A 25357-nucleotide genomic window follows, 5' to 3' on the forward strand; every position below is an offset into this window, starting at 1 on the left:
GTAATAGGATGAAATATAATAGTGAAAAGTGCAAGGTCATGCACTTAGGGATTAATAATAAGAATTTTAGATATACATTGGGGACGCATCAGTTGGAAGCAACAGAGGAGGAGAAGGACCTTGGGGTATTGGTTGATAGCAGGATGTCTATGAGCCGCCAATGCGATATGGCCGTTAAAAAAGCAAATGCGGTTTTAGGATGCATCAGGCGAGGTATTTCCAGCAAGGATAAGGAGGTGTTAGTATCGTTATATAAGGTGCTGGTGAGACCCCACCTGGAATATTGTGTGCAGTTCAAATTTCCATTCTTTTCTAACATAGTTTATATATTGAAAATATGTCAGTGATAGCACTGGACCTTTTGTTAATCAGGCAGATTTGCTCATTTTTTATTTTATTATTGCTAGATCTGCTGTCAGTAACAATGTTACTTTATAAAGTTGTCTTTATGTCACTGTTATTTTATTAAGAAGCTGATTATATATTTGCTAAAGAACAATTTCTGTTTCATAATTTATATGAAAATCCATAAGAAAGTAAACTATTCTTCATAGACTTATCCTGAATATCTTACACTACCCTACAATCTCTATATTCTACAGAAGGGTGTCTGTCTCAATTTGTTTTTCAGCATTGTCCCACATTGTTCAAAATTCCTTAGCACTGTCATTGTTCAAAAAGACATATCAAACATCTCCGGATATCTGTGTTAAGCCTAAGCTATTGAGAGTACAGTATTTAAATTATGTTTGCCTGAATTGATATTCTGCCAGCAACATTCAGGTGAAGCAGCCTAAAAATAACACAGCTCTATATTATACTTTAAATATGATATTCAAGCTCATACTGCTTTGGAGGAAGAGAGAACTAAAAGAAAGGGACATAAAGCAATTAGGAATATGGGCAGAAAATAATAATGAGTGTCACTAGGTACTGTAGTTGTCTTTTGTACATGAACCTAAATATTAAGCACAGTTAAGCAATTTGCTTACTACATTTTTAGATGAACTGTCTGAAAATTATAATTATAAAACAGTTTTTACAACCTATCATTTATTAATCATTTTGGTGACTCATTTCCTTATAAAACACTTTCTCATAGCTAGCTACCATAAGTTGCAATTGAATGACTTTTCCTCCTATTTAATTCTCCCTCTTTTTTCCTTATGAAAAAAGCTTACACTTTTGTATACGTAGTGACTCTGACTTGGGCTGTCAAAATACAGCCCAAGGCAAACACCTGTATGTCATGCCAGTATATTCATGAATAAATTAGACAAGATATTAAGAGTATAAAAAGTAACACTGGAAATCTTGATAACAACCACAAAACTTAAGCAAAATTGGAAATTGTTCCCATTCACCCAGTCTGAGTAAATGGAAGCACCTCACATCACTTGCTCTTCACTCTCAGCACTGTCTTGTGGCAAGGGCTCAGGACAATGATAATGGGGTTTGGAGTAAGAGGTATTCAGGTCTACTACCACAGACTCTGACCCTTAGCCACTGGAGAACAGGCTCATAGAGTAGGCAATATAAGGGTTGTGGTATGGAAACAGGAAACTTCCAAAAAATGTGAGAAACTGCACTTACTTCCTTTTATAATATAATAGGACTGATCAGGGGGATGAGAATAAAGAATAGAAACAAAAACCTTACAGTGAAATGCAAATTCAAACAATATAAATAATCCAAGAACCAAATTAATGACAGCAACAGATCAGATATACCTTAATAAAATAAACCCTAGCTCCAAGGAGGAATGCTGGGGGAATTCCTGTCTGAAAGAGGGAGATACTGATTGCTCTAAGGCAGAGGTGGGCAAACTATGGTCTACAGGCCATATCCAGCCCAAGGGACCATCCTGCCCAGCCCCTGAGCTCCCAGCCAGGGAGGCTAACTCCCGGCTCCTCCCCCTTGTACCCCCTCCCCCGCAACCACAGCGCACCGCACCACCAGCGCTCTGGCCCGCTTAGAGTGACCAGATAGCAAATGTGAAAAATTGGGACAGGGGTGCGGGGTAATAGGAGCCTATATAAGAAAAAGACCCAAAAGTCAGGACTGTCCCTATAAAATCGGAGCATCTGGTCACCCTAGGCCACCTGCTACTCCTGCTGGGCAGTGCGGGCGGTGTGGCTGGCTCTGGCCAGGTGGCAGGGCTGCGAGTTCTGCTGCTCTGAGCAGCATGGTAAAGGGGGGGGGCCCTGGGGGACATTCAGGGGACAGGGAGAAGGGGACAGTTGGATGGGGTGGAGGTTCTGGGGGGCGGCAGTCAGAGGATGGAAAATGAGGGGGTTGGATAGGCGTGGGAATCCCGGTGGGGGTCTGTCAAAGGATGGGAGTGTGGGTGGGGGCGGGACTGTCAGGAGACAGGGAGCATAGGCGGGGGTGGCCTGTCTAGGGGCAGGGGTGTGGATAGGGGTCAGGGCAGTCAGGGAACAGGGAGCAGGAGGGGTCCCGGGGGGCAGTTAGGAGCGGGGATTCCCAGGAGGGGGGGTCATGAGACAAGGAGCAGGGAGGGTTGGATGGGTCAGGGGTTCTGAGTGGGGCAGTCAGGGGGTGGGAAGCAGGAGGGGACAGATGGGGGCAGGGGCCAGGCTTTTTGGGGAGGCACAGCTTTCCCTACCTGGCCCTCCATACAATTCCGCAATACCAATGTGGCCCTCAGGCCAAAAAGTTTGCCCACCTCTGCTCTAAGGCAAGAGACAAAGCAACTGTTCAAAATCTACCCCTGATGCTCTCAAAGAGCCTGGAAGCAATTTTAAGGAAGCACCTGAGTAACTGGTTAAGAAGAAGACATGCGAAAGCACAAATTCAAGGTGGCAGTGATGGGATGTTCACCCTACAACAGTCTCAGAAGGGTAAATGAGCCGGAGATGGGGGCCAATTAACTTGATGGGCCACACCAGAATGGAATGGGGCTGGATAAGTAACCACTGATTGGGAATACAGCCCAGCTAAGCAGGAAATGGTGGGGCTATGATAAAGTGAGGAAGTTGGTAGTGGAAGGAGGGACTGTGGTGTGAGGGTCCTACACTCATTTTCTAGCTATAGAGCAGAAAAGGAGGAAACCAGAGGAAGAATAGAGGCCCTGGTGTCCTGGGCTGGCATGAAGGGCATACCCAGAAAAGGGTGGAGAAAAAGCCTCATAGACATGAAGTAGAAGCAGCCTAGGGCAACACTATCTAGTTTGGGGACTGTGCAGACCTTATCTGCTGGTTCTAGGGTCCCTCAGTCAACACCTGGGGTAATGGGTGGGCATGGTTCCCTTGCCAACCACTGGGGAAGTGGCACAGACCAGATCGGAGAGAAGACTGCCTAGGATGGTCATCCAGTAAGACTTTGATACCCAGGAAGGGAAGGATTATAGTGACCTGGCCAGAGGGCCAAGCCACAGTGAGACAGAGAGGTGTCAAGGCATATGAATGAGTGGCAGAAGGGGGTGTCAGACATGAGTGTAGCTATTCCCCTGAGCAGCCAGAAGGAAGTACCCCTAAATGGTGACCATACCCCATGACAGTGTGGGTGCAGGAGTCTGCAGGCTAGTGAAGACACTGACAGGCAGGGTAAAGATAGAAGCAGCCCAGGAAAGTTGCAAGGAGATTGAGGCTGGGACAGCAGAACCAGGGAGACAGAAGGGGCTCATGCATGCACAATGGAAATATTATGGGGGCTGATCTATGTCTGCCTCCCACCCTCCTCAACCTCTGCTGATGCTCAAGCTCCCCCTGTGCCACTGGCACCTTGGCACACACACCTGTCCTCAAACCTCAGGCCCATGTTCAGGGGCAAACCTTACAGAAACAAACAGAGGAATCTCCAGTAGGAGCAGAGAAGTTATTTTACTTCTGTATTTGGCATTGGTGCGACCACAGCTGGAATACTGGGTCCAGTTCTGTTGCCCATAATTCAAGAAGGATGTGGATAAATTGGTGAAGGCTCAGAGAGGAGCCATAAGAATGATTAAAGGAATAGAAAACCTGCCTTTTAGTCATGGGGAGTGAATGACCCGCTGGCTCGGGGAGGCTAGCCCCTGACCAGCTCCACCTCTCCCTCCCTCCTTCTCCAGACAGAGTACAGAGCCTGACCCCCGCCCCATGGCCACCAGCCCTGCCACCAAGTGCTGGGTGAATGCTGTGTGGCACCTCCAGCCTCTCCTCAAGCACAGGGCAGGCATCCCCATTGCTGGTAGCTCCCCCTCCCCTGCTGTGAGGTGTGGATCCAGTGCATGCCCTCCCACACTACTGGGCAGCCCCAGCCACCCCAAGTCCTGTCCACAGCCCGGCTGTGGGCAGCCTAGACCTAGCCCCGGCCCTGGCCCCAGCATGCTTCTCTGAAGAGGAGCAGCCAGCCTACCTGATCTGGGGCGAAGGGGGGAGGGCAATCAGGAGGAGACCTTCCAGGTGGAGTGTGGGCAGGGCCACACTGAGCTGTTTGGGGAGGCACAGCTTCTTACAGCCTAGGATATGCACCTCCCATGCTTATTGTGAGCATGGAGCTCAATCTATTTCGCTTAACAAAAGGAAGGGGGGGAGGCATGATTTGATTATAGTTTGTAGTACCTACATGGAGAACAAGTATTTGATAAGGGGCTCTTCAGTCCAGTAGAGAAAGGTAGAACAAGATCCAATGGCTGGAAGTTGAAACTAGACAAATTCAGACTACAAAAAAGGCATACATTTTTAACAATGAAAACAACTGACCTGTAGAATAACTTACCAAGGGTTGTGATGTATTCTCCATCACTGGTAATTTTAAAATCAACATTGGATGTTTTCTAAATGATACGCTCTAGGAGTTATTTTGGGGAAGTTCTATGGCCTGTCGTATGCAGGATGTCAGACTAGATGATCACAATGGTCTCTTCTGGCCTTGGGAATCTATAAAGGTGAGCTTCTCCCACCTCTGGACTGAAGAAAAATCATCAACTGCTTAAAAGAGGGCCCCAGGGCTGGAACCCAGAGGAGAGGGTAGGCCTAGGTTTCCCTACCCCTTCCCACATCAAGAAGGGAAGTACAGGGGTCTAGAATGAAAAAGGCCAAGAGCTATGCTTTCCAGACAGTGGCCAAGGGCCAGCTTGGTGGCTACTATACTTTGTGTTCTTTTATTTTGGACTTTTCTGTTAACCCTGGAAAGGGAAAGGAATGGACTAAGACATGATCTGTCTGGAGGCCACAGAAAAACCAAACCATTGTGGAATCAGGATGAACAAGGGGGCAGTAGAGTAATAGAACCCCACATCCCAACATGAGGGGCACTCTGGTGGAGGTTGCACATCATAACAAGCATAGTAACTTCCCATTAAGGCCAAAATTCAGTGAGGCACAATTTTAAAGTTAAGGAAATGCTTACGTTTCATGAAGTTGCTTTGTGACCTTAGGGTCTAGGTGTTGGGGGAAAATTAAAAGCCTTAAACCCAAACAATCTCAACTAGTTAAATAAGATTGTTTCTAGTAGGTTTTTTTTGGTGAGTGGGGGAGGAATAGTGTGAAGAGGAGGGGAGTAAGTAGATTGATACCAGATCAGGAAAAAAAAAAACAACTTAAAGGCAATACCAACTATGCCCCCGGGAACTGGGATTACATGGACATCAGCTGTACAGTCACTCTAGGATAGCATTTCTCAAATGCGGCCACTGTGGCTGCATGTGGCCATCAGGGGCTTTTCTTGCAGCCACAGCCTCCTGGCCTGTGACTGGGGGGGAAGGCAGCGCCCCCTCCCTGGTGTTCCTGGATGCACCACCTTCGTATTGGTTGCTAGAGCCACCAGGAGGGGTCACCTGGGGCACAACACTGGAGAAGCAGGCAACCGGTGAGTTCCCCACCTTCCCAGGGGCAGGGGGCTCAGGCTTTTGGGTGGCAGGGTGGCAGGCTCTGGCTGCGAGGCTTTGGGTTCCAGATCTTGGCTCTGGCTACGCGGTGGCAGGCCCCAGGCTTCATCCATATGGCTTCGGGCTCCGTCCCCCAGATGCAGTGCTTCAGGCTCCAGCCTCCTGCTGCTTCCCCTGGCCCCAGCTGCCTCCCCTGGACCTCCCCCCCACCATCTATGGCTAAATTTGTCCCCAGGCTTGCCAGGACTGAGTAAGTCAACTGTGAAAAGTGATACCTGTATGTTTGTTGACATCACTTTTCACAACAGACTTACTAGTGAGCAATAAATAAATTAAATGATTTGAATGTGTATATGTGAATATTTATTTTCTTTTCCTATAGTTTATTAAGTATTTTAGGGAAAAGTGTATGGGCGCAAACAACAAGAGTCGGTGGCTGCACACTGAGGTCACCAAATAATTTGTCCTGAGAGCCCCTGCTCCAGAAAGATAGAATGCTTTAAGACCGAGGTATTTAATAGACAATGCGCTGCCCCACGATAGGATGTGTCTGGCATGGAGCTTTGATCTTCTTGCTCATGTGCGTCTTTTCCAAACTATAAATAAAAGCAGTGGATTTACACTCGCTGAGGAACTAGCCTTATCTGTGGATAAAATATGCCAATAAAAAAAAGGTTTAGGAAAAAACCTGATAAAAGTAGAATAAAAAATAAACATGGGCCCAAGTTTCAACACTTTGCACTAGATGTACATTTTGTTAAAGGTCAGGGGTGTTGAAGTCCAGAGCTTTGGCCAGCAATTTATGAATAACAGGGCCAGCCACAACATTCCACTTGATCTGAGCTTCACAAAAATGTTGACTTAAGAGTAGTTCTAATATGTAGCTTTTGTAAAGCACTTTGTAGGTATTAACTAATTAATGCTCACAACACCCTCCAAGGTAGTAGGTAAGTATTCTTATAATCATTTTAATAATGGGGAATCCAAGGCCCAGGGAAATGAAGTCACTTTCCCAAAGCCATAAGCAGGGGCGGCTCTAGGCACTTTGCTGCCCCAAGCATGGCAAGCAGGCTGCCTTCGGCGGCTTGCCTGCGGAGGGTCCGTTGGACCTGCAGCTTTGGCGGACCTCCCACAGGGATGCCTGCGGGAGGTCTGCCAAAGCCACGGGACCAGCGGACCCTCCGCAGGCATGCCACCAAAGGCAGTCTGTCTGCCGCCCTCATGGCGACCGGCAGAGTGCCCCCAGTGGCTTGCCGCCCCAACCAAGCGCTTGGCATGCTGGGGCCTGGAGCCGCCCCTGGCCATAAGGGAAGTCACCAGCTGGACCAGGACTAGAACTTGGGTTCCTACTAACTTCTATTTCCGAGTTCATACCAGATCTAGGGATTCAATTCAAGCCTATCTCCAGTAAAAATATTTGAAAAGAAAAAAAACTTATTTTCAAATATTGTCTGATCAGTGAAAAAATATATTGCTTTTTTCTTTTCTTTTTTGCTATAGTCATTCAAAAGAATGACTGTCCAAAGCTGCACTTTTCTAACTATTTTCTAGAAAATAAAATTAAACCTCATGCTCCAATTTCCTTGAAAAGATTCTCATGTCACAATGTATGTAAAATTAATATTTCTCTTCTTCAGGGAAGATGCAAGGAAGTTAATTTTTGTCTAGTAATGTATGGCTACAAGCAGAAGTAACAGACTGTGCACATTTTCTTTAAAACTCTTATTGAGAAACCACAAATTACTGCAGATTGCACCATAACTGTGCCAAGATGAAGTTATAGCTATAAGTTATATTGATTCTGGTTAGATATATGAAGAAGGGACACTACAGTACAACAGTAATCAACCAGAAAAATAATCTAGAGGCTAATCAATGTCCCTGAATAAGAGAACATTAATCCCCAATGGAGATATTACAAATGCAATAATATCTACCTTAGCTATCTAAATTCCACTCACCAGTTTCTCCTATTATGTTTATCAAGGAATCGGATTTCAGAGGGCTCCAAAGAGCTGTTGTTTCAAGTCTGATTTTTTTCGTTATTCTATTTAATTGTGTGCGCTGTAATTTAATTTAATATAATGCTGTCTCTATTGTGGGAGTGCAAAATTTCTTGTAACAATAACCCATTAAAGAATATTAAAAGTATTTATCATGGTCCTCAGGAGTACAGATAACATTATGTATGGAAAACTGGGATTTAAAATAATTGCTGCAAATAATTCAAAACAGTCGTTTCTGTGTTTATCTATATGTAAAACAGCAAGAACAATTATCATAAAACAAAACCCAGCAAGATCAAAACTAGTCTTTATGGAGCCCCGTGCAGATAAATAAAATATTTTGGAATATAAATTACTAGTCTGCAGAAGTACAGATGGGAAAAGCCATCAGCAAGAAAGATCTACAGTTCCCAAAACTGCTCTAAGTCATCAAGTTCAGATACCCATGCTTTCTCTGTCTCTCAGTTTTTTCTCTCTCTCTCTCTCTCTCTCTCTGATACTGTTTGTGGTAATCTAGCCGTCCAGTCCCAGACCTGGACTTTAGGGTCCACCAGTCTGGTCCTGTCCCAAATCTGGACTTTTGCGTCCAAAGTTTGGGGGCTTACCTGAAACTCCCCCAAGCTCACTACCAGCTTGGATATTCTCGCTGCCACCAGATCAGGAATTAATCTATGGGGCCTGATCCCCCCTTTCCTCTCTCTGGTGTCCCCAACCCTCCCTTGGTGGGACACCCAGATTCCCAATCCCTTGGATGCTAAAAGCAGGGGAAATAACCCCTTCCCCTTCCTTCTCAGGCTTGCCTCGCGGCTAACCTGTGTGACCCAAGAAACCAGCTTTTCTGCTTTCCTCAGGACAATGGAGATGCAAAATACCCACAGCTGGGCTCTGCCACCCCCCCTTGCTCCAGGAACGAGGGAAAACTGTAACCACCAGAGAACAGAGAGAATTCTTCGTCTCTTTCCCCGTAGTCTGCTCTTTCCCTGGACCCAAATAGGAAAATAGCCCACAGCCTGGCTTTTCCCTTTGCCTCCCTAGGAAAAGAACTTTCACAAGGTTTAACAAGAAAACTTTATAGAAAAAAAGAAAGAAAATATAAAACAATCATCTTGCATTAAGAAACTCAATACAGGCTCTTGCTTATAAGAAAATATAAAGAAACAGTCTGATTTAAAAGATAGCCCAATTAAACCAGCACAACAAATTAACATACAGGTAAATACACCCCAAAGACCATCATAGCTGAATTACTTTGCGGTTCCTGGGTACTTACAGATGTTTAGAAGAAGTATTAGGAGAGAATTAGAAGAAGACTTGTTTCCTCATAGCTAAGAAAACAACAAAGACCCCGAGTATACAAATTCCCGCCCCTGACTTTAAACAATCCAGTTCTCTGATTGGTCCTCTGGTCAGGTGTTCGGTTACCCTTTTCAGGTAAAAGAAACTTAACCCTTACCTTACCTATCCATTTATGACACTGTTTCAGGCTTTTTTAAAAAAAATGTAACAGAACTTATGACCTGCTCCAAAAACTCACATTGATTAGGCCCTTAAGGCTTGCTCCTGCTCCTGTTCAACTCACTGGGAAAAGTCACCAGTGGATTGAATAGAGATAAGAATGTAATGCTGGTAGGAGATAACAGATTGACCATGATAGACATTAAAGCCAATGATACTATGCTAGTTTATACCAGCTGAGGCTCTGGCCCATCAGTTCAAAGTGGTTTGAAATTTTAAAGAGTTTAGCACAGATCTGGATTTCAAAGTTCAAAATTCAAGAGAGTCTGAATCGAGCATTTTAATTCACCCCACAGTGGAGCAAACTAGAGAAAAGTTGGATATGGTTTATGCAGGGGCTCATCTCCAATTTAGAACATATATTTCACTGTATATCAGATACATGGTGCTTTATTTATATATCTAGTGCTGTCAAACAAGGTTTACAGCATACAGCAGAAAACCAGTGAAAATACATGACTGTAAACATAGCAATGTATTTCATGAAGCTGTTTTCAGGCCAATGGCTTACTGAGATGGAATTGTTACGAATAGGCAAAAGAAAAAATAAAGAGCATTTTACTCTCTAGGGAACAACTATCACTTCTTTTCTCAAAGGAATATCCTGACACTTCTTTGAGAACCTCCTTTTGCCATGCAAAATGCCTTCTTTGATGCTCCTTTAGAAACTCTGTCTTTATAAGCACACATTACTCTTTGAACCTAGTAAAGTCATGTTAATAAAGAGCTGCAAATATGTTTCTCCTTAATTTCCTCTTTTTAAGAAGTCTAGACTCTCATGTAACAGATTTCTACTGAAGCATGAATTCCTAACTCTTATTCACTGGGCCAGGGATATATAACATTATTGAATCTTATTATCTGAATGGGACTGACCTGAGCTTTATCAAATATTGGCTCATCTGCACTCAGTACCACTATAATAACAAGAAAGGGAATGGTGGAGGGGACACAAAGGGTTTTAATAGCAGAGAAAGAAATATGTGCACTGAGGGGAAAGAAAAAAAAGAAAATAAGATAGAGCAGTAAGGTACTCATGCCTTATTGTGATAGACTGAAGGAGTTCAATCTATTTAGCTGAACAAAGAGAAAGTTAAGGGGTAACTTGATTAAAGGCTAGAACTAGCTACAAGGACAAGAAATATTTAATAATGGGATCTTCAGTCTAACAGAAAAAAGGCATAACATGATCCAATGGCTGGATATTGAAGCTAGACAAATTCAGACTGGAAATAAGACGTACATTTTTAACAATGAGAGTAATTAACCATTGGAACAATTTACCAAGAGTCATAGTTGATTTTCCACCATTCACAATTTTTAAATCAAGATTGAATGTTTTTTTTCTAAAAGCTACATTCTAGGAATCATTTTGTGGAAGTTCTGTGGCCTGTGTTATACCGGAGGTCAGATTAGATGATCACAATGGTCCCTTCTGGCCTTAGAACCTATGCATTCTGTTTCTCACACTGGAGACTCTGTAGAATACCATAAAAGGCCAATCTTGAGGTCTTTCATCAGTTTTTACTTGGAACAGAAAAAAACCCTAAAGAACCACCTTGAGACTTGGCCCCATAGAAGTAGTTTAATTTATCAGTATAAAAACAAAAAAACAAGTAGCCAGCCTTTTTTGGAAACAGCAATATGAGTGTCACAACTGTACTGACAGAACTGTGAAATATGAGAGTCTGTTCTAACATCAGATGTGAGGGAGGAGATGAAGACTTTTAATATCACCACTGTGTTGCACCAGTAATAAAATAGGGATCTTTCAGCATCTGTTCAATGTCTGATATAATTCTTTGAAGAGTGTCCCCATAGAACAATGTAATTTTCTAAAGTACCAGCCCTAGAGTATGTAATTCTTCAGAGAAGGTTCAGTTGCCCTCTTTGTTATTCAGTTTTGAAAATGCCACCATTAATAACATGGAAATATTACTTCATGAATCAATTTAGCAGAAAATATTTAAAGTGGCGCAGATGGCTTATTCCCTATGACACATCTAGTGTCTAGCCCTGCTCTCTCTCTCTTTCTCTGATATCTCTGTTGTGGAGTTCCTCCTCTCTGACTATCACTTCGTATCTTTCAGTGCCACCCATCAGTCCACCTCCACCTTCTATCACTCAGACTTTCTGTGACTTCTACTCCATCAGTGCTTGAACTTCTGCACCTAAACCAGACTGCTCTCCTTGTGTCCAAGCTAAATTGTCTCAATATGTGTTTCTGACATCTCAACATAGCTAAAACAGAGTTCTTAATCTCTTCTCCTCTCTCCCCCAAGTACTCCTTGCTACCTCCTTTCTTGATCACTGTGGACAACATCACCATTCTTGCCTGTCACTCAAGCCCTAAATCGGGACATCATCTTAGACTCAGGTCTCTCTCTAGAACGTCACATCCAGTCTATTTAAATCTTGCTGATTTTTTCTGCATGACATCGCTAAGATATGGTCTTTCTATCCATTCACACACTCTCATCTACACTCTCATTTCACATTTTGATTACTGCACCATCTTTGTTTCTGGCCTTTACAAAGGAAACCTAACCCTTCTCACATCTATTCAGAATGCTGCTGCAATGATCATTTTCCTAGCTGTTGCTTTGATCACGTCATCCCTCTCTTTGCATCTCTCCGCTGCCCCCCTTCTCTAACACACAGATAAGCTGCTTATCTTCATTTTCTAGGCCCTTCATTAACTAGCCCCATACTATCATCTCTCATTTGCTTATTGAGATGTTGACTCTCACCTCCGATTGGGCCTATGATGCCAGCCTCAGTAGCCTACTTATTAAATATTCTCCCATGCGGTCCCTCCAGATAGGGAAGAGCTCCCTGTAAACATCTACAAAATAAACTCAGCATCCTCCTTCAAAACCCTCCTCAAAACCTGTTTGCCATGATGCTTACAAAACACTTCATATGGTTAGAATGCTGGTATGCGCATACCACTGCCTATTGTGCTTGCCAATAAAATTTCTTTGTTTTCTTGTAGTCCTCTGTCTGTTAGTATCCATCTATTAGCTCTTATCTTGTACTTAGACTGTAAATTCTTTGGGGCAGGAACTGTCTTTTTGTTCTGTATTTGGACAGCACCTAGCACAATATAGCCCTGGTCCATGACTAGGACTCCTAGACACTGCGGTAATACAGATAATAAATACTAATGATAATACCTTACTATCTCAGAATTAATAGGCAAACATCTATATTCTTCTTCTGAACTTCATCCTCCCACACGGTAAAATATTATGGGTGGAATTTTGTGTCCACTGAAGCCAATGTTAATCATAAGCAACCATAAGAATGGCTATACTGAATCACACCAGTGGTCCATCTAGAACAGCTTTCTGTCCTCTGACAGTGGCCGATTCCATGTGCTTCAAAGGCAGGGAACAGAACAAGGCAATTATCAAGTGATCATCCCCTGTTGGCCAGTCTTTGCATTTGGCAGTCAGGGGCTTAGAGACACCCAGAACATGGGGTTGCATCCCTGACCACCTTGGCTAAAATTCACTGATGGACCTATCCTTCATGAACTTATCTAAATCTTTTTTGAGCCAGTTATAATTTTGGCTTCACAACATCTTCTGGCAAAGAGTTCCATGGGCTGACTGCATTGTATGAAGTAGTACTTTGTTTTATTTGTTTTGAACCTGCTGCCTATTTATTTCATTGGATGACCCCTGGTTCCTGTGTTATGTGCAAAGCTGCCGTTGAGCATAGTGGGACCAAGCTTCAGCTCCTATGTCTATGAGAGCTTCTATTATAAAAGATTCCCCTACTAATCAAAGAAGGTGACTAATAACTAAACAAACTTCACATTTCAAAAAAAGCTACAAACATTCAAGGTTCTTAAAAGTATGTATGAAGCATACTTGTATGAAACAGCTCTTGCTATCATCACTTTTCTTGGAACTTATGAAAAATAGGGTCAGGTTTTATGAAAGAAAGGCTAATGTCCACTTTTTCTCAGTTTTCAAATTTCAGCAGATAATTAATTTGCAATATCTTATTGGCATATGTACTGGTTTTCTATGAAGATGACCATTTGATAATTAATGCTAGATCTCTTTGTAAAACAACCCAACCCATCAAAAATTCCATATGCATTGCTATCATGCATCTGTAAATTATAGCATTAAATTGGCCAGATTTCCTCCCCTGCTGCGCCTCATCTCCCCAAATATAGCCTCTGTGAACTGGTCCACCAGCACAAAGGAGCCATAAGGCTCTTGGATTTGCTCAGTTGAAGATTTCCCTGTCATGACAAGTCTTCGACTGGCATAAAACCAGCATAGACACCTCCTCCACTTCCTTTGCACTGAGAAGGATGGGGAAATATTGGGGCTATAGCTGGAGGGGTGGGGAGAAGGAAGCATTGGAAGTGGTCTGCTTTGCTCTCGCAATTCCCAATTGGTTTGCTGATTCCTACGGGTAATGCCCAATCTACATAACTTGCAATAGCTGATTAGCAACTCTAAATGAGGCCAGGGACTGGGCCAATGGAAAATAAGACTCAACATTATGAAGCAATAAACAGTTCTTTTGCAGTTCTACCTTAATTCCCCTTCAGAAGCAACACTGGATGTTGGGTGCAGCTGGAAATCTTAGTGAGTATGTGAAAAATCCATGTGTTTAATATGGAGTTTAAACATGTACGTTGAGATATTTGTTGCAAAAGTGAAAGTGTGGAAAACATCAGAAACACGAATGATTCCATAGGCAAAATTTCACACTCATAAATAGAAAACAGTTCTGAAAATTTGGCTGAAGAGGTTCAAATGGCTGTAAGATCATTAGTTTTTACATGTGAAGTATAACCTTTGAAAGATTCTTTTAACATTTAAAATAAATGATCATTCAGATGGTGCTTAACCCAAAGTTAGAATAGGAGCTAGAAAGATTGACAGAGAGCAAAACAGCAACAATTTTGGTTGTCTAGAGGAGAAAAATTGGAAGTGTCATTTTGTCTATGGAATGTGTTTTGTTTCCTTGGCAGATAACGTTTGAGAACCGGGATGGTGCTAACAATTCTTTTTCATCTCATTGAAATGAGAACACATCACCGGAGTTTCATTTGATGGTCGTTGTATGAGATCCTAAATTTTGGTGGATAGGGGCAGTGGATTTTTTTTGTGGTTTGGATGACCTCACAGAAATGACCCAGAACTTGTAGCCATATTTAAGCAGGCAAGAATGTGCTTAATTGGGTTGGGACATTACTGTTCAATCAACTCATAGTTAGAAGACATAGAAAGGGCCTAATCCTGCTCTTGAAGCTGTGATAGGTTTCACCCTCACTCTGGACTTTAGAGTACAGATATGAGGACCTGCATGTGAACCTTTAAGCTGAATTACCAGCCTAGATCTGGTTTTGCTGCCACCAGCCCCAAGTACTAACTCCCTTCCTTGGGTAGTCTTGAGAGACTTCACCAATTTCCTGGTGAACACCAATCCAATCGCTTGGATCCTCCCTCCTTTCCCCCACTGATTCCTGGTGAGTCCAGATCCAATCTGCTTGGATCTTAACACAAGGAAAAATCAATCATGTTCTTAAAAATAAGACTTTTAATTAAACAAAAGAAAGGTAAAATAAAAAAATCTCTGGGAGCTTACCATACCAGCTACTCTCACAGACAACAGATTCAAAACACAGAGGATGTTCCCCTTGGCAAAAACTAGTACACAAAAGAAACCCCAATTTGATAATTCTTCTAATTGCACAAAGACAAAGTCACGAAAGAAAATAAACATAAAGCTATTTATTCTTTTCTAAAATTTACTACTCTGATAAGAGGCTGATTCCTTGATCTTTTCCACTCCAACCAAAACTGAAACTGACCAAGACAAAGGGAACTTCCCTCCTTCCTTTTGAAACATCCTGTCCCCCCATTGGTTCCTCTAGTCAGGTGTCAGCTGGGTGAACTTCTTAACCCTTTACAGGTAAAAGAGGCATTAACCCTTAACTATCTGTTTATGACAGAAGTTAAGATTGCTCTCGGGATACAATGGCTGCAAACTTGTTGAGGTAATAATAGCCAAGTCAATATTACCTTTACATATGCCGCAGAAATCAAATCTGTAGGAAAAACCAACAGAAAATTTGAAAAGGTGAACAAAATTTAATATTCCAAAATTACCTATTCAAGCCTCTGGATGTGAGCCAGTTCTCTAAATCCAGTAATTCACATAGTTTTCCTTTCTCTTAGTAACTTTACAATTGAAGATGATGGAGAATTTATTTCAGTGGAGCAAAAATGTCTTACCTGAGGGAAAAACTATTTCAGGGATAATTGAACACATTCCAGATCACATCTCCAAGAGGGTTAAAAATAAAGGGGTGGTAGTCTGTGTTTTTAAATATCCCAACTTAAATTTACAAATAAAAGAATAGAAACATTCTCATGGGAATGACTGAACCTCTCATTTATGTATAAATTCTAAGTAACCCCCAGTGAAGTGAATGAAGTTAAACAAGTTTTAAACTGGTATGAGAAGAGAATCTGGCCCAATGTATCTGATACACCACTACCTCGCACTTTGTGTTGTCACTTACACCTGTTCAAAGAGGGTGTAAAATGCTACTGTTCTGATTTGGTAGTTACATACTCATTTCACATTCACCTTGCACTCGTGTAAATGACTACAGAAAGAGCAACGCAGTGGAAAATCAAGGCCATTTTAACCATATAGTTTCTGCCTCAACTCATGCCAGCATGCCCAGTCTGGATCTAATTTTTCAATAAAACCTGGGAATAGGACATATTATTATACTCAGATCATCATCTTCTTTGGATTGCACTTATAGGCTTTCTTCTCTCCTGTTGGGCAGGGCAACTCAGAAAACTGGTGGGGTTCCAGAATACTCAGAGAATTTACTGCTCAGGCATTACAGTGCTCTGCTGATGGTCTAGTGTAAAGATATAATCATCTGCTGTCCCAAAGAAAGAGAAAGGATGGTCTTGTGGTTAAGGCACTGGGTGGAGACACAACAGTCCTGAATCCTGTTCCCAAATCCTCCACAGATTTCCTGTGTGTTAGTCAATTTATCTCTTTGGATTCAATCTTAATCCAGCAAAGCACTTAAGTATGTGTATAGCTTTAAGCACATGCTTAAGAGTTTTGCTGGATTACGACAAGAACCTCTTGTATAAAATAGCCCCCTAAGGCTCAGAGGCCCATCTATAAAATTGGGATAATCATACATTTGTACTTCAGGAGTTTTGTGAGCTAAACACATACTGTGGTGATCAGCACTATACTAAAGCCAGTACAGGTAAACATGGCATATGGAAAATACACAATAGAAGTGGGAAGGAAGAAAGATGGAGCATCGATGGTGGAACAGTCACTCACTTTGAACAGTTGTGTTACAGGAGTCAAGACAAAAAAAAAAAGTCCTTTCTGCTTGACATGGAAAGGTTAAAAAAAGTTAGCCTTGAGAGAGGGGACCTGATAATATTGAGAACATAACATAAGAATGGCCCTACTGGGTCAGACCAAAGGTCCATCTAGCTCAGTATCCTGTCTTCCAACAGTGGCCAGTGCCAGGTGCCCCAGAAGGAATGAACAGAACCAGTAATCATCAAGTGATTCATCCCCTGTTGCTCATTCCCAGCTTCTGGCAAACAGAGGCTAGGGACACTATTCTTTGCCATCCTGGCTAATAGCCATTGATGGACCTATCATCCATGAATTTATCTAGTTCTTTTTTGAACCCTCTTATGGTCTTGGCCTTCACAACATCCTCTGGGCAAGGAGTTCCACAGGTTGACTGTGCATTGTGTGAAGAAATACAAATATGATAAAGGCTGTTTATAAAGAGGACAGTGATCAATTGTTCTCCATGTCCACTGAAGGTAGACCAAGAAGTAATGGACTTTATCTGCAGCAGATTTAGGTTAGATATTAGGAAAAATCTTTCTGACTATAAGGGTAGATAAGCTTTCACATAGGCATCCAAGCAAGGTTGTAGAATCCCCAAATATGGAGGTTTTAAAGAACAGGTTGGACAAACACCTGTCAGGGAAGGTCTAGGTTTAGTTGGTCCTGCCTGAGGATGGGGGCCTGGGCTAGATAACCTCTCAATGCCCTAGCTATGTTCAGTCTGATAGCTTGGTGCCTAGCAGCTGCACTGCCACTCTATTGCTTTGCTAGTGGTTCTTCTGTGCATGCAGGGTCATCTCTATCCTTGGTGGAGTGGGAAGTATTTGATTCATTAGGTGCAATGAAACATTTTTACTCAGTTTGCCTCTTCTCTAATGAAAAGCCCCCATTTGTAATACATTATTTAAACAGTACCTGAAACTTGAATAGGAAAGCAATTAAAAGTTAATTCAGTAACTGACAAAGACTTCACAGATGGACAAGTAGCTTCCATGGTGAAATTCTATACTGCACCGACTGCTTCCTTGCCCCTATACTTTTTCTATTTTCATTTTGCCTTGTTCATCCCTTTTGTTGTTAACCTGGGATCATAGCCTCCCCTGTCCTTTCTCACCAATCATGTTCATCACTATAAATAGTATTATCCAAAGTAAAGTTATATTTCTGGGTAAAGACCATGCTTCCCAAGGATAATCTCACATATTCCCATGAAAGCTCATCCCAGACAACATTCATTAAAAATAAAAGATATTTTGATGTGGCCAAATTTCATGTAACTTCGGTACTGGACTGTGCTTATTATCGTGAGCTTATTTGTACTCCTCTTATCATTATCACTATTTATTTGTTAAGCACCAATGATGTGTTCACGAATAGACACAAATAAATGCAGTCCTTACTCCAGAGAGCTTCCAATTTCAAGTATACTCATCATCATATACAAAATTAAAGGTTATGTTATAAAACACTCAGTGAACATTCTAAGGTTAGCATGGACATTTTAGTGTTGTGTCTGACCCTAAAGAAACTGTCCAGCTACAGAACTAGTGCTGTCTCCATAGCATATCAGATAGAAAACCTGACTGAGGAAATGTTAGATTTTGGTGGAGTTGGCTCCCAACCACCTTTTCAATCATCTTACCCAAGAAGGGAGAGATGGAAGATAGGATGATCATCAAACAATTTTTACCAAATGATTGTCTCTTGAATACTGGCCAGACTATCACGTGCTTAAGCATGGTTTGCTACTTGTCCTCCCTGAGAGGAATGTAGACAACATTGGCTAGTATTGGATCAAGGAAGACCCTATACCTTCCTATGCCATCCATTCACATCTGGTATCATTCATATCCATTCTATTCTCTCACACATGCTGTTCTGAAACAGTTAAACAATATGAAGAATACTTATTATTATTATTACTATTATTATTATTATTATTATTAAAGGCTGTTACTCTATACATGAAAATTAAACCAGGGAAACATGGAAAGGTCAGTCCAGCCCAAAGATTGCACTCTGCTTCTCTTCCCCTTCCCTTCTGCAACACCCTGTGACAAGGGAAGGGATTCCCTCACTAGACTAACCCAAAAAATAAATGACTTGGCAGTGGCCAAAGCTCCCCCTGATTCCTTTGGAGGGAACCTGTCCTCTCTTCACATAGAATAGTTATTCCAGCCCACAGGGGACACATCTTCAGTTTGGTAGAAAGGATTGGACTAGCACAGGGGTTGCAGTGTGTAGAAAAGAGGGTCCTCACTTACTGAACACATGAAAATAACTTTATTTCCATGTACAAGTGTATGCTTAATAGCACATAATTGCTTGCTTAACATGTATTCTTCGCAGATTTAGCTCCTAAAAATAATGTTTCAAGCAATTATTAACTTGGATATGATTGTAAATCCTGCACAAACTTTATGTGGATTGATGTCCCTCAACTGATTCTACTCATAATCAATTTCCTCTTATCTACTGGTTTTTGTTTTCTTTCACAATTATCTTCCATGAATTGGAAGAAGGGGGAAAAAAAAGAACAAAAAGATGGGCAATTTAGTATGACTATGTTTAATCTCATCACTATCAGTTCTAATGAATAAATTTGCATGTGTATAATACTATACCACTACAGGAGTAACAAGCTATAATAGCATCATATGAGTCAGCAAAATAATGAGAGTTCTCAGGATGGAGAGCCTGTTATTTCAACCTGTCATAAGATCTCATTGGAAACTGGCTGTTCTCTTACAATTGACACAATTCACACTGATCAGTGCTGCATCCATCATGTTAGGTAACACCTTCTGTAGTCAATTCAAAAATATACTCTGTTATTTAGATACCAAACATTTTGAAATTCAGTGATTTAGAGTAGAGTCAACATTAAAGCCAGAGTTCTGGGTAACCAGTCTAAGAGAAAAGTGCATCTACAAGACAACCTTACCCCCTGTGCTTCCAACTGTAATTGCAACTTCTTGTGTTAACTGGAGCTATTTTAGTCCAAAACTATGCTATTCTGTCCCCTTAGGCTGCATCTATCACAGAAAATTGAATGGTTGCTAATTAAACCAGAGGTATCAATTTAATCACAAAAGTGCAGGGTATCCACTCTTGCTATGCTGACTGGGTAAAGAACTGTTGCCCATTAATGCTCTGCTATACTGTTGCCATAGCATTGCCCTCTGGGTACTTATCTCACAGTTCCTAGCACAACTTCCTGTGGCAGGTGCATAATTTCTGCGGTACACAGTGTACATTTGAAGCTGCTCACCTTCTTCGTTTTGAGTTTGTCTTATTGCCTACTTTAAGTGGATTTGTCCTGCATGAGGAGTCACACATACATTGTGTGGGGCAGGGGATACTCTTTGAGGCAGTGTGCCCAGCTGAGGCACAATGCTTTCTGATGCACTGGGGTTGCGTATGGCCACAGCAATACTCTATTACAGGGGTCGGCAGCCTTTCAGAAGTGGTGTGCCAAGTCTTCATTTATTCACTCTAATTTAAGGTTTCACGTGCCAGTAATACATTCTAATGTTTTCAGAAGGTCTCTTTCTATAAGTCTATAATATATAACTAAACTACAGTTGTATGTAAAGTAAATAAGACTTTTAAAATGTTTAAGAAGCTTCATTTAAAATTAAATTAAAATGTAGAGCCCCCCAGACTGGTGGCCAGGACCCGGGCAGTGTGAGTGCCACTGAAAATCAGCTCGTGTGCTGCCTTCAGCACCCACGCCGTAGGTTGCCTACCCCTACTCTATTACATAGTGCAGTATTTGTGTACAAACACCTCTAAGGACAGAACAACACCCACAGGCTGATGAAGAAGCAGAATTTCTCCCTTTCCAGTTCTTGCTACATGTTAGGTGATCACGTGGATGCAAAAGGTTTCTGTGGCACGATAAGACCACCGATGACAAACACAGACAGAACATCCAGCCAAAGCTTCTTAAGAACCTAGCTAGAGATTGATCTAGGTGGTGCTCAATCTGCAAGGAAGCTACATCCCTCTGGGATTTGCAACACTGATGATGATGGCCCCTCCAAGTCCCATTTACTGTAGATAGCACCACTCTGGGCACTAGCCTTGTTATAGTTCTTGTGCTCTCTGAGTTCATGGGCTGTAACTGTACAAAAGGGCTAGGGTAGAAAGGAAGAGCCTTCTTACTCAGGGCCAGGCATACTATGGTCCTTTGTTTGTAGCCTATGTTCATAATCAATTTCCAAATGTTATTCTCATCCTTCTTTGTATGTTTTCCTGCTTCTTATTCATTACTTCATTTGCATAAATCTCCCCATGGTCAAATCTTCCGATTTCTTATTCCTCCTCCATGCGAAATACATAAATTCTCTGACAACTCCATCATTTCAATATTTGTTTGTCATAGATACTCATCAATTTGGACAGGGCAAATCAGCAGATAAATCCTCTTTAAAATAGATGCTTAAGAACTTCAGAGCAGGTACATTTTTCATCTTTTCCAACTGCCATATCATAAAAATTGTGTTCCCAGTTCTCTGATTCAGTCCAGCTGCAGCCAGCACAGGACTGGAGAAGATGAGGACAAAGGTGGCTTTAATCTAGCCAGCTGCTCTACCCTATGCACAGCTGCCCACACACCCAATGGACTATTGTAACAGCCAGGGATCAGGCAGCATTGGTGGTACCCAGGCTGTGCCGATTACTGCTAGGGACTGAGAGAGAGAGAGAGAGGTTGCATAGGAATTGTTTGGAGATTCCCCCAGCCTGGGGAATCCTTGGGGAGTTTTTTAAGCCTTGATCTCGGCAACTATATCCAGAATGGTGCAAAAAGCCAGAGCCGAATCTAATGATAAATATTTAAGCTCAGTGAAAGTTCCACGTTTTACTGTATAAAGGAGACTAGTGGGTGTTTTCCTACAAGAAAGCTTGTTTGAAAATGGAAATTCCCCTCCCCTCCTTTTCTGTATAGCAAGGCTTAGGCTATTGTTTCTGTTCATAATAAAGTCCTCCTCCCACCCGCACCAATTTTTTCCAGGATCTGTCCCTGGCACACCCTGTCTGGGAGAACTACTTTGGCTATACATTCAAAATTAGTTGTCCCCAGTTTTCTCTCATTGGATCCTGGTAACAATGATGTATGTGTTTCAGGTATTTTTTTTTTATCTTTCATTCTAATTACTTGGGGATTTTGTTTTCTTTTCAGTCATTATGGCAAGGTTAAACAGACAGTCACTTATGATGACCTGTCTTATTAGAATTTTTTCATCACAGCTGTACTTTGAAACAACATATCATACATCAGTCTCATGGAACTGAGTTTTCATGATGTCCATTCTCAATTCCAGAACATTGATTCTGTCTTGTTTTCCAAGAAGGAAGGGTACCTTGAATTCTGATTTTGCTGCAGTGCTCAGCAGCTTATAGAATCCAGGCCTTTGTGTTGTCTAATGCAGTAAGTAGTAATGTCTAGTATATCTTGGATTGTCAGATCAGATTCATGAGACATGATAGGTGAGGAGGCTGGTCTAAGAATCAGACCATTTAGTTTGCCTGTTTATGTCCAAACACTTCCTGATCTAACAGGCCTTTCACTCGCCCCTGTTCAGGTCATTTCTGCTCCTGGCAATAATAATCTGAATGAGTAGCTGGGCAAGGAGCTGGCACACACAATATAAATGTACATTATTGACACTTCAGAAGCATATGCATTTACTGATCTAGAGAGCAATATTTTTACAGTACCAGAAGCAGGTTCAAAGATTATAAAATATTCTACTTGTCAATAACTGAAAATAAACTCTTTGATGTAATCAAGCCACAAAAAAAATAAAGCCATTAAAATGAGATTGTCAAGTAGATAATTAAAGTCCTTCTGTGACCAATATCTTAAAGAAATCTGTGGCAAATTGAAATACATTTTATGTGGGAAATTTGGCTTTAAATTCTAGGGATAATATTATTCATATCAATAGCATCGTATTGAATGGTTCATCTCTTTGTTTGTTCATTTGTTTAATTTTGCCAATGGTCTGATCATACCAATGTGACCGGCGATGTGGAAAAAAATGAGTCACCAAAACCAAATAACATCACTCATAAAAATAGTAGAATGCTGGTTAGTTTTTATTTTATCTTGCCCCTGCCATTTTAACTGCTGAAACAAATAGAACTGGTGACAGAGAGAGCCACTAAAAGATATGTCAATGTAAAATATAGATCAGTGGAATGAACAGATACTATTTGCTTGTTGAAGCGAGATCAGACTGTATGATGGTAAGGTACACTACAGTATAAAGTCACATTTTTTCATTCAGAGTTAAATAAAGTTGCTTTAGTTTTATAAACAGTCATCTTACAGAGGAGTGACACGACCAAGTGGACATTCCAAACAGCAAGGATGAAACATGTGTCATATGGTGTGTTCCTTTCAGTGCTATTTAATTTTTTTCTTCAAGGCTGTTGAAACTCTTTGTTTCAAATATGTCTTATCTAATAAAAATTCAAAGGGGAAAAGTGCAACATCCCCAGACAAATATTAAACAGCATGGAGGACAAGAATAAAAGTACACAAAGCACATTTACACATGTCCAAATTATAGCAGTAAGCTTCATAAACAAACCATTGCCAGAAGAAGATAGATGTGAGAATAGTTTTTTACTACAATTTAGTTAGTAATTTTTTAATGTAAATTAACCTTTTAAGAAGAGTGCACTATATATAATTTATGAACACTTAACATTAAGATCAGAATTCATGTACAATACCTTAGCTTTATCCCTCATGGAACCTTTGCCCAGAATGGACATTTTTGCACCTGTCTCCTCTTGTAACCTCTTCAAGGAGTTTCCTCTTGGTCCAAGCAATTTCCCAACAAAATTGAACTAGAAAGTGAATAAAATATCTGTTTTTAGATAAAGATGAACTAAAGAGATGGTGTTCAGAAAGTGCAATAAATATTGGTAAGTAAGTTACTGGAGAAGGAAAGGATAACATATTGGCTTCAGTAAACATATGTTCCTAAAAGGATAATTTTCCTTTCTTTTAAAAAATTATATGATTTAGTTCTAGGAATTAAGTCTTGAGTATAAACAGGATGTGTCAGGGCCACACGTGGAGGGGGGGAAGTGGGGCAATTTGCCCCAGGTCGCGGGCCTCCCAAGTACCCCCCACAAGAGTTTTTCGGGGGCACCTGGAGCGGGGTCCTTCACTCGCTCCGGGGGCCCTGGAAAACTCTTGTGGGGCCGGGGCTCCCGGAGCTTCTTCCACTCTGGGTTTTTGGCGGCAGGGGGTCCCCGCTGCAGGTCTTCGGAGTGGCCCGGTGTGGAAGGACACCCCACTGCCGAATTACTGCCAAAGCGGGGGCCCCCCACCGCCGAAGACCCCAGGCCCCTTGAATCCTCTGGGCGGCCCTGGGCTGTGTACCAAGGAGATTCATGGGGTCTGTGGGAGAACTTAGGTATCCTCCTCTCTAGGCCTAAAGGCATCAGAGGTATTCATGATTCCTGTGTTCTTTCTGTGTCTATGTTTGTAGGTGAGAACAACCAGAGGCTCATCGTAATCATGGATACACTGGTCTCACTTCTATTACTCTCCTTCCCCATCTCCCAAACTCCACAGCTGTTTGGGCACAGGGAAACCTGTGGATCTCTTCTCTCCTGCAAGTTGGTGATGTGGACTTGAGCCTGCCCATTCCATAAATTAGAACTGTACCTGCTGAACCTGCAGTTTTCTGGTTTTGCCCTGTTTGGGGTACTCACCAAGGAGACAAAACTGGCCCTAGAAACATAGTAATGTATGTGTGGGCAACTTCTTGAAGTTAGCGTACAGTATCCTGTGTATAACTTTTCCTTAACACATGTTTTGTGTTAAATTCAGTGGGCAAATGGCAGAATGCCTCAGTCAGTGGCATGTTAATAGCTGGTTGTAAGTTGGACAGACAAAAATATGCAAATAACAAGGCAGCCTGACTTGTATCACTCTGGTATTCTTCCATAGAGCAAAAGGAATTTATAGAAATTCCACTTAAAGAATGAGGTGGTAGAACAGGCAGTGTTGAAAGAAATATGGGAAATACATCATGACAAAAGGAAAGAGCAACTTAGCATATGCTGAGGTGGTTCAAATGACCCCCAGATGACTAACAAGGCGATGTAAACACCTCACCATATGATGTATCCTCAAGATCTCCAAGCACAACAGAATTTAGCCTCACAAAATACCTAGGACTTGGGCAGAATTTTTGTCTCTATTTTACACAAGATAAAAATTATGCACAGATTAAGTGGCTTGCTCTACAGCACAAACTGTCTGTAGCCAACCCAAGTATAGAACCCAGGTAGCCTGACTCTCACTATTGTACTTTAACTATAGATCACAGGTAGTTCCTCTAAATATCCAAGTGCTGGACACAAAAGAGGTACTTGTGTAAATCACACACTATATATGAATTTATTAAAAAATATAAAAGGGTGGTGTTTCCCCTTAATACATAATCTTCAGCATCACAGCCAAATTAAACACTTATGGACAAACTCTGTTGTCACCTAAATCTGTGTAGCTGATTTGATTTCAGTAGGGTTCACAGGTTTTACTGGAAGTAGAGTTTGGCCCCTAACATTAGTCACAAGAAACACA

General features: G+C 41.7%; 1 protein-coding gene across 3 annotated transcripts in view; it reads right to left on the minus strand.

The window, feature by feature from the left end:
* Positions 1-25357, minus strand: part of KHDRBS2 (KH RNA binding domain containing, signal transduction associated 2) — a 679144-nt gene that overhangs the window by 432447 nt on the left and 221340 nt on the right. For all 3 annotated transcript variants that reach the window (XR_012655496.1, XR_012655495.1, XM_075063736.1), the window contains exon 3: positions 23488-23604. Coding sequence is in view for 1 of the 3 variants with exons in the window: in XM_075063736.1 (XP_074919837.1) it covers positions 23488-23604 (117 nt within the window). In the remaining 2 variants the exon portion in view is untranslated. The remainder of the gene's footprint in view (positions 1-23487; positions 23605-25357) is intronic.

This window comes from Chelonoidis abingdonii, chromosome 3 (assembly GCF_003597395.2).
Source record: "Chelonoidis abingdonii isolate Lonesome George chromosome 3, CheloAbing_2.0, whole genome shotgun sequence".
In the NCBI taxonomy this organism is placed as follows: domain Eukaryota; kingdom Metazoa; phylum Chordata; order Testudines; family Testudinidae; genus Chelonoidis; species Chelonoidis abingdonii.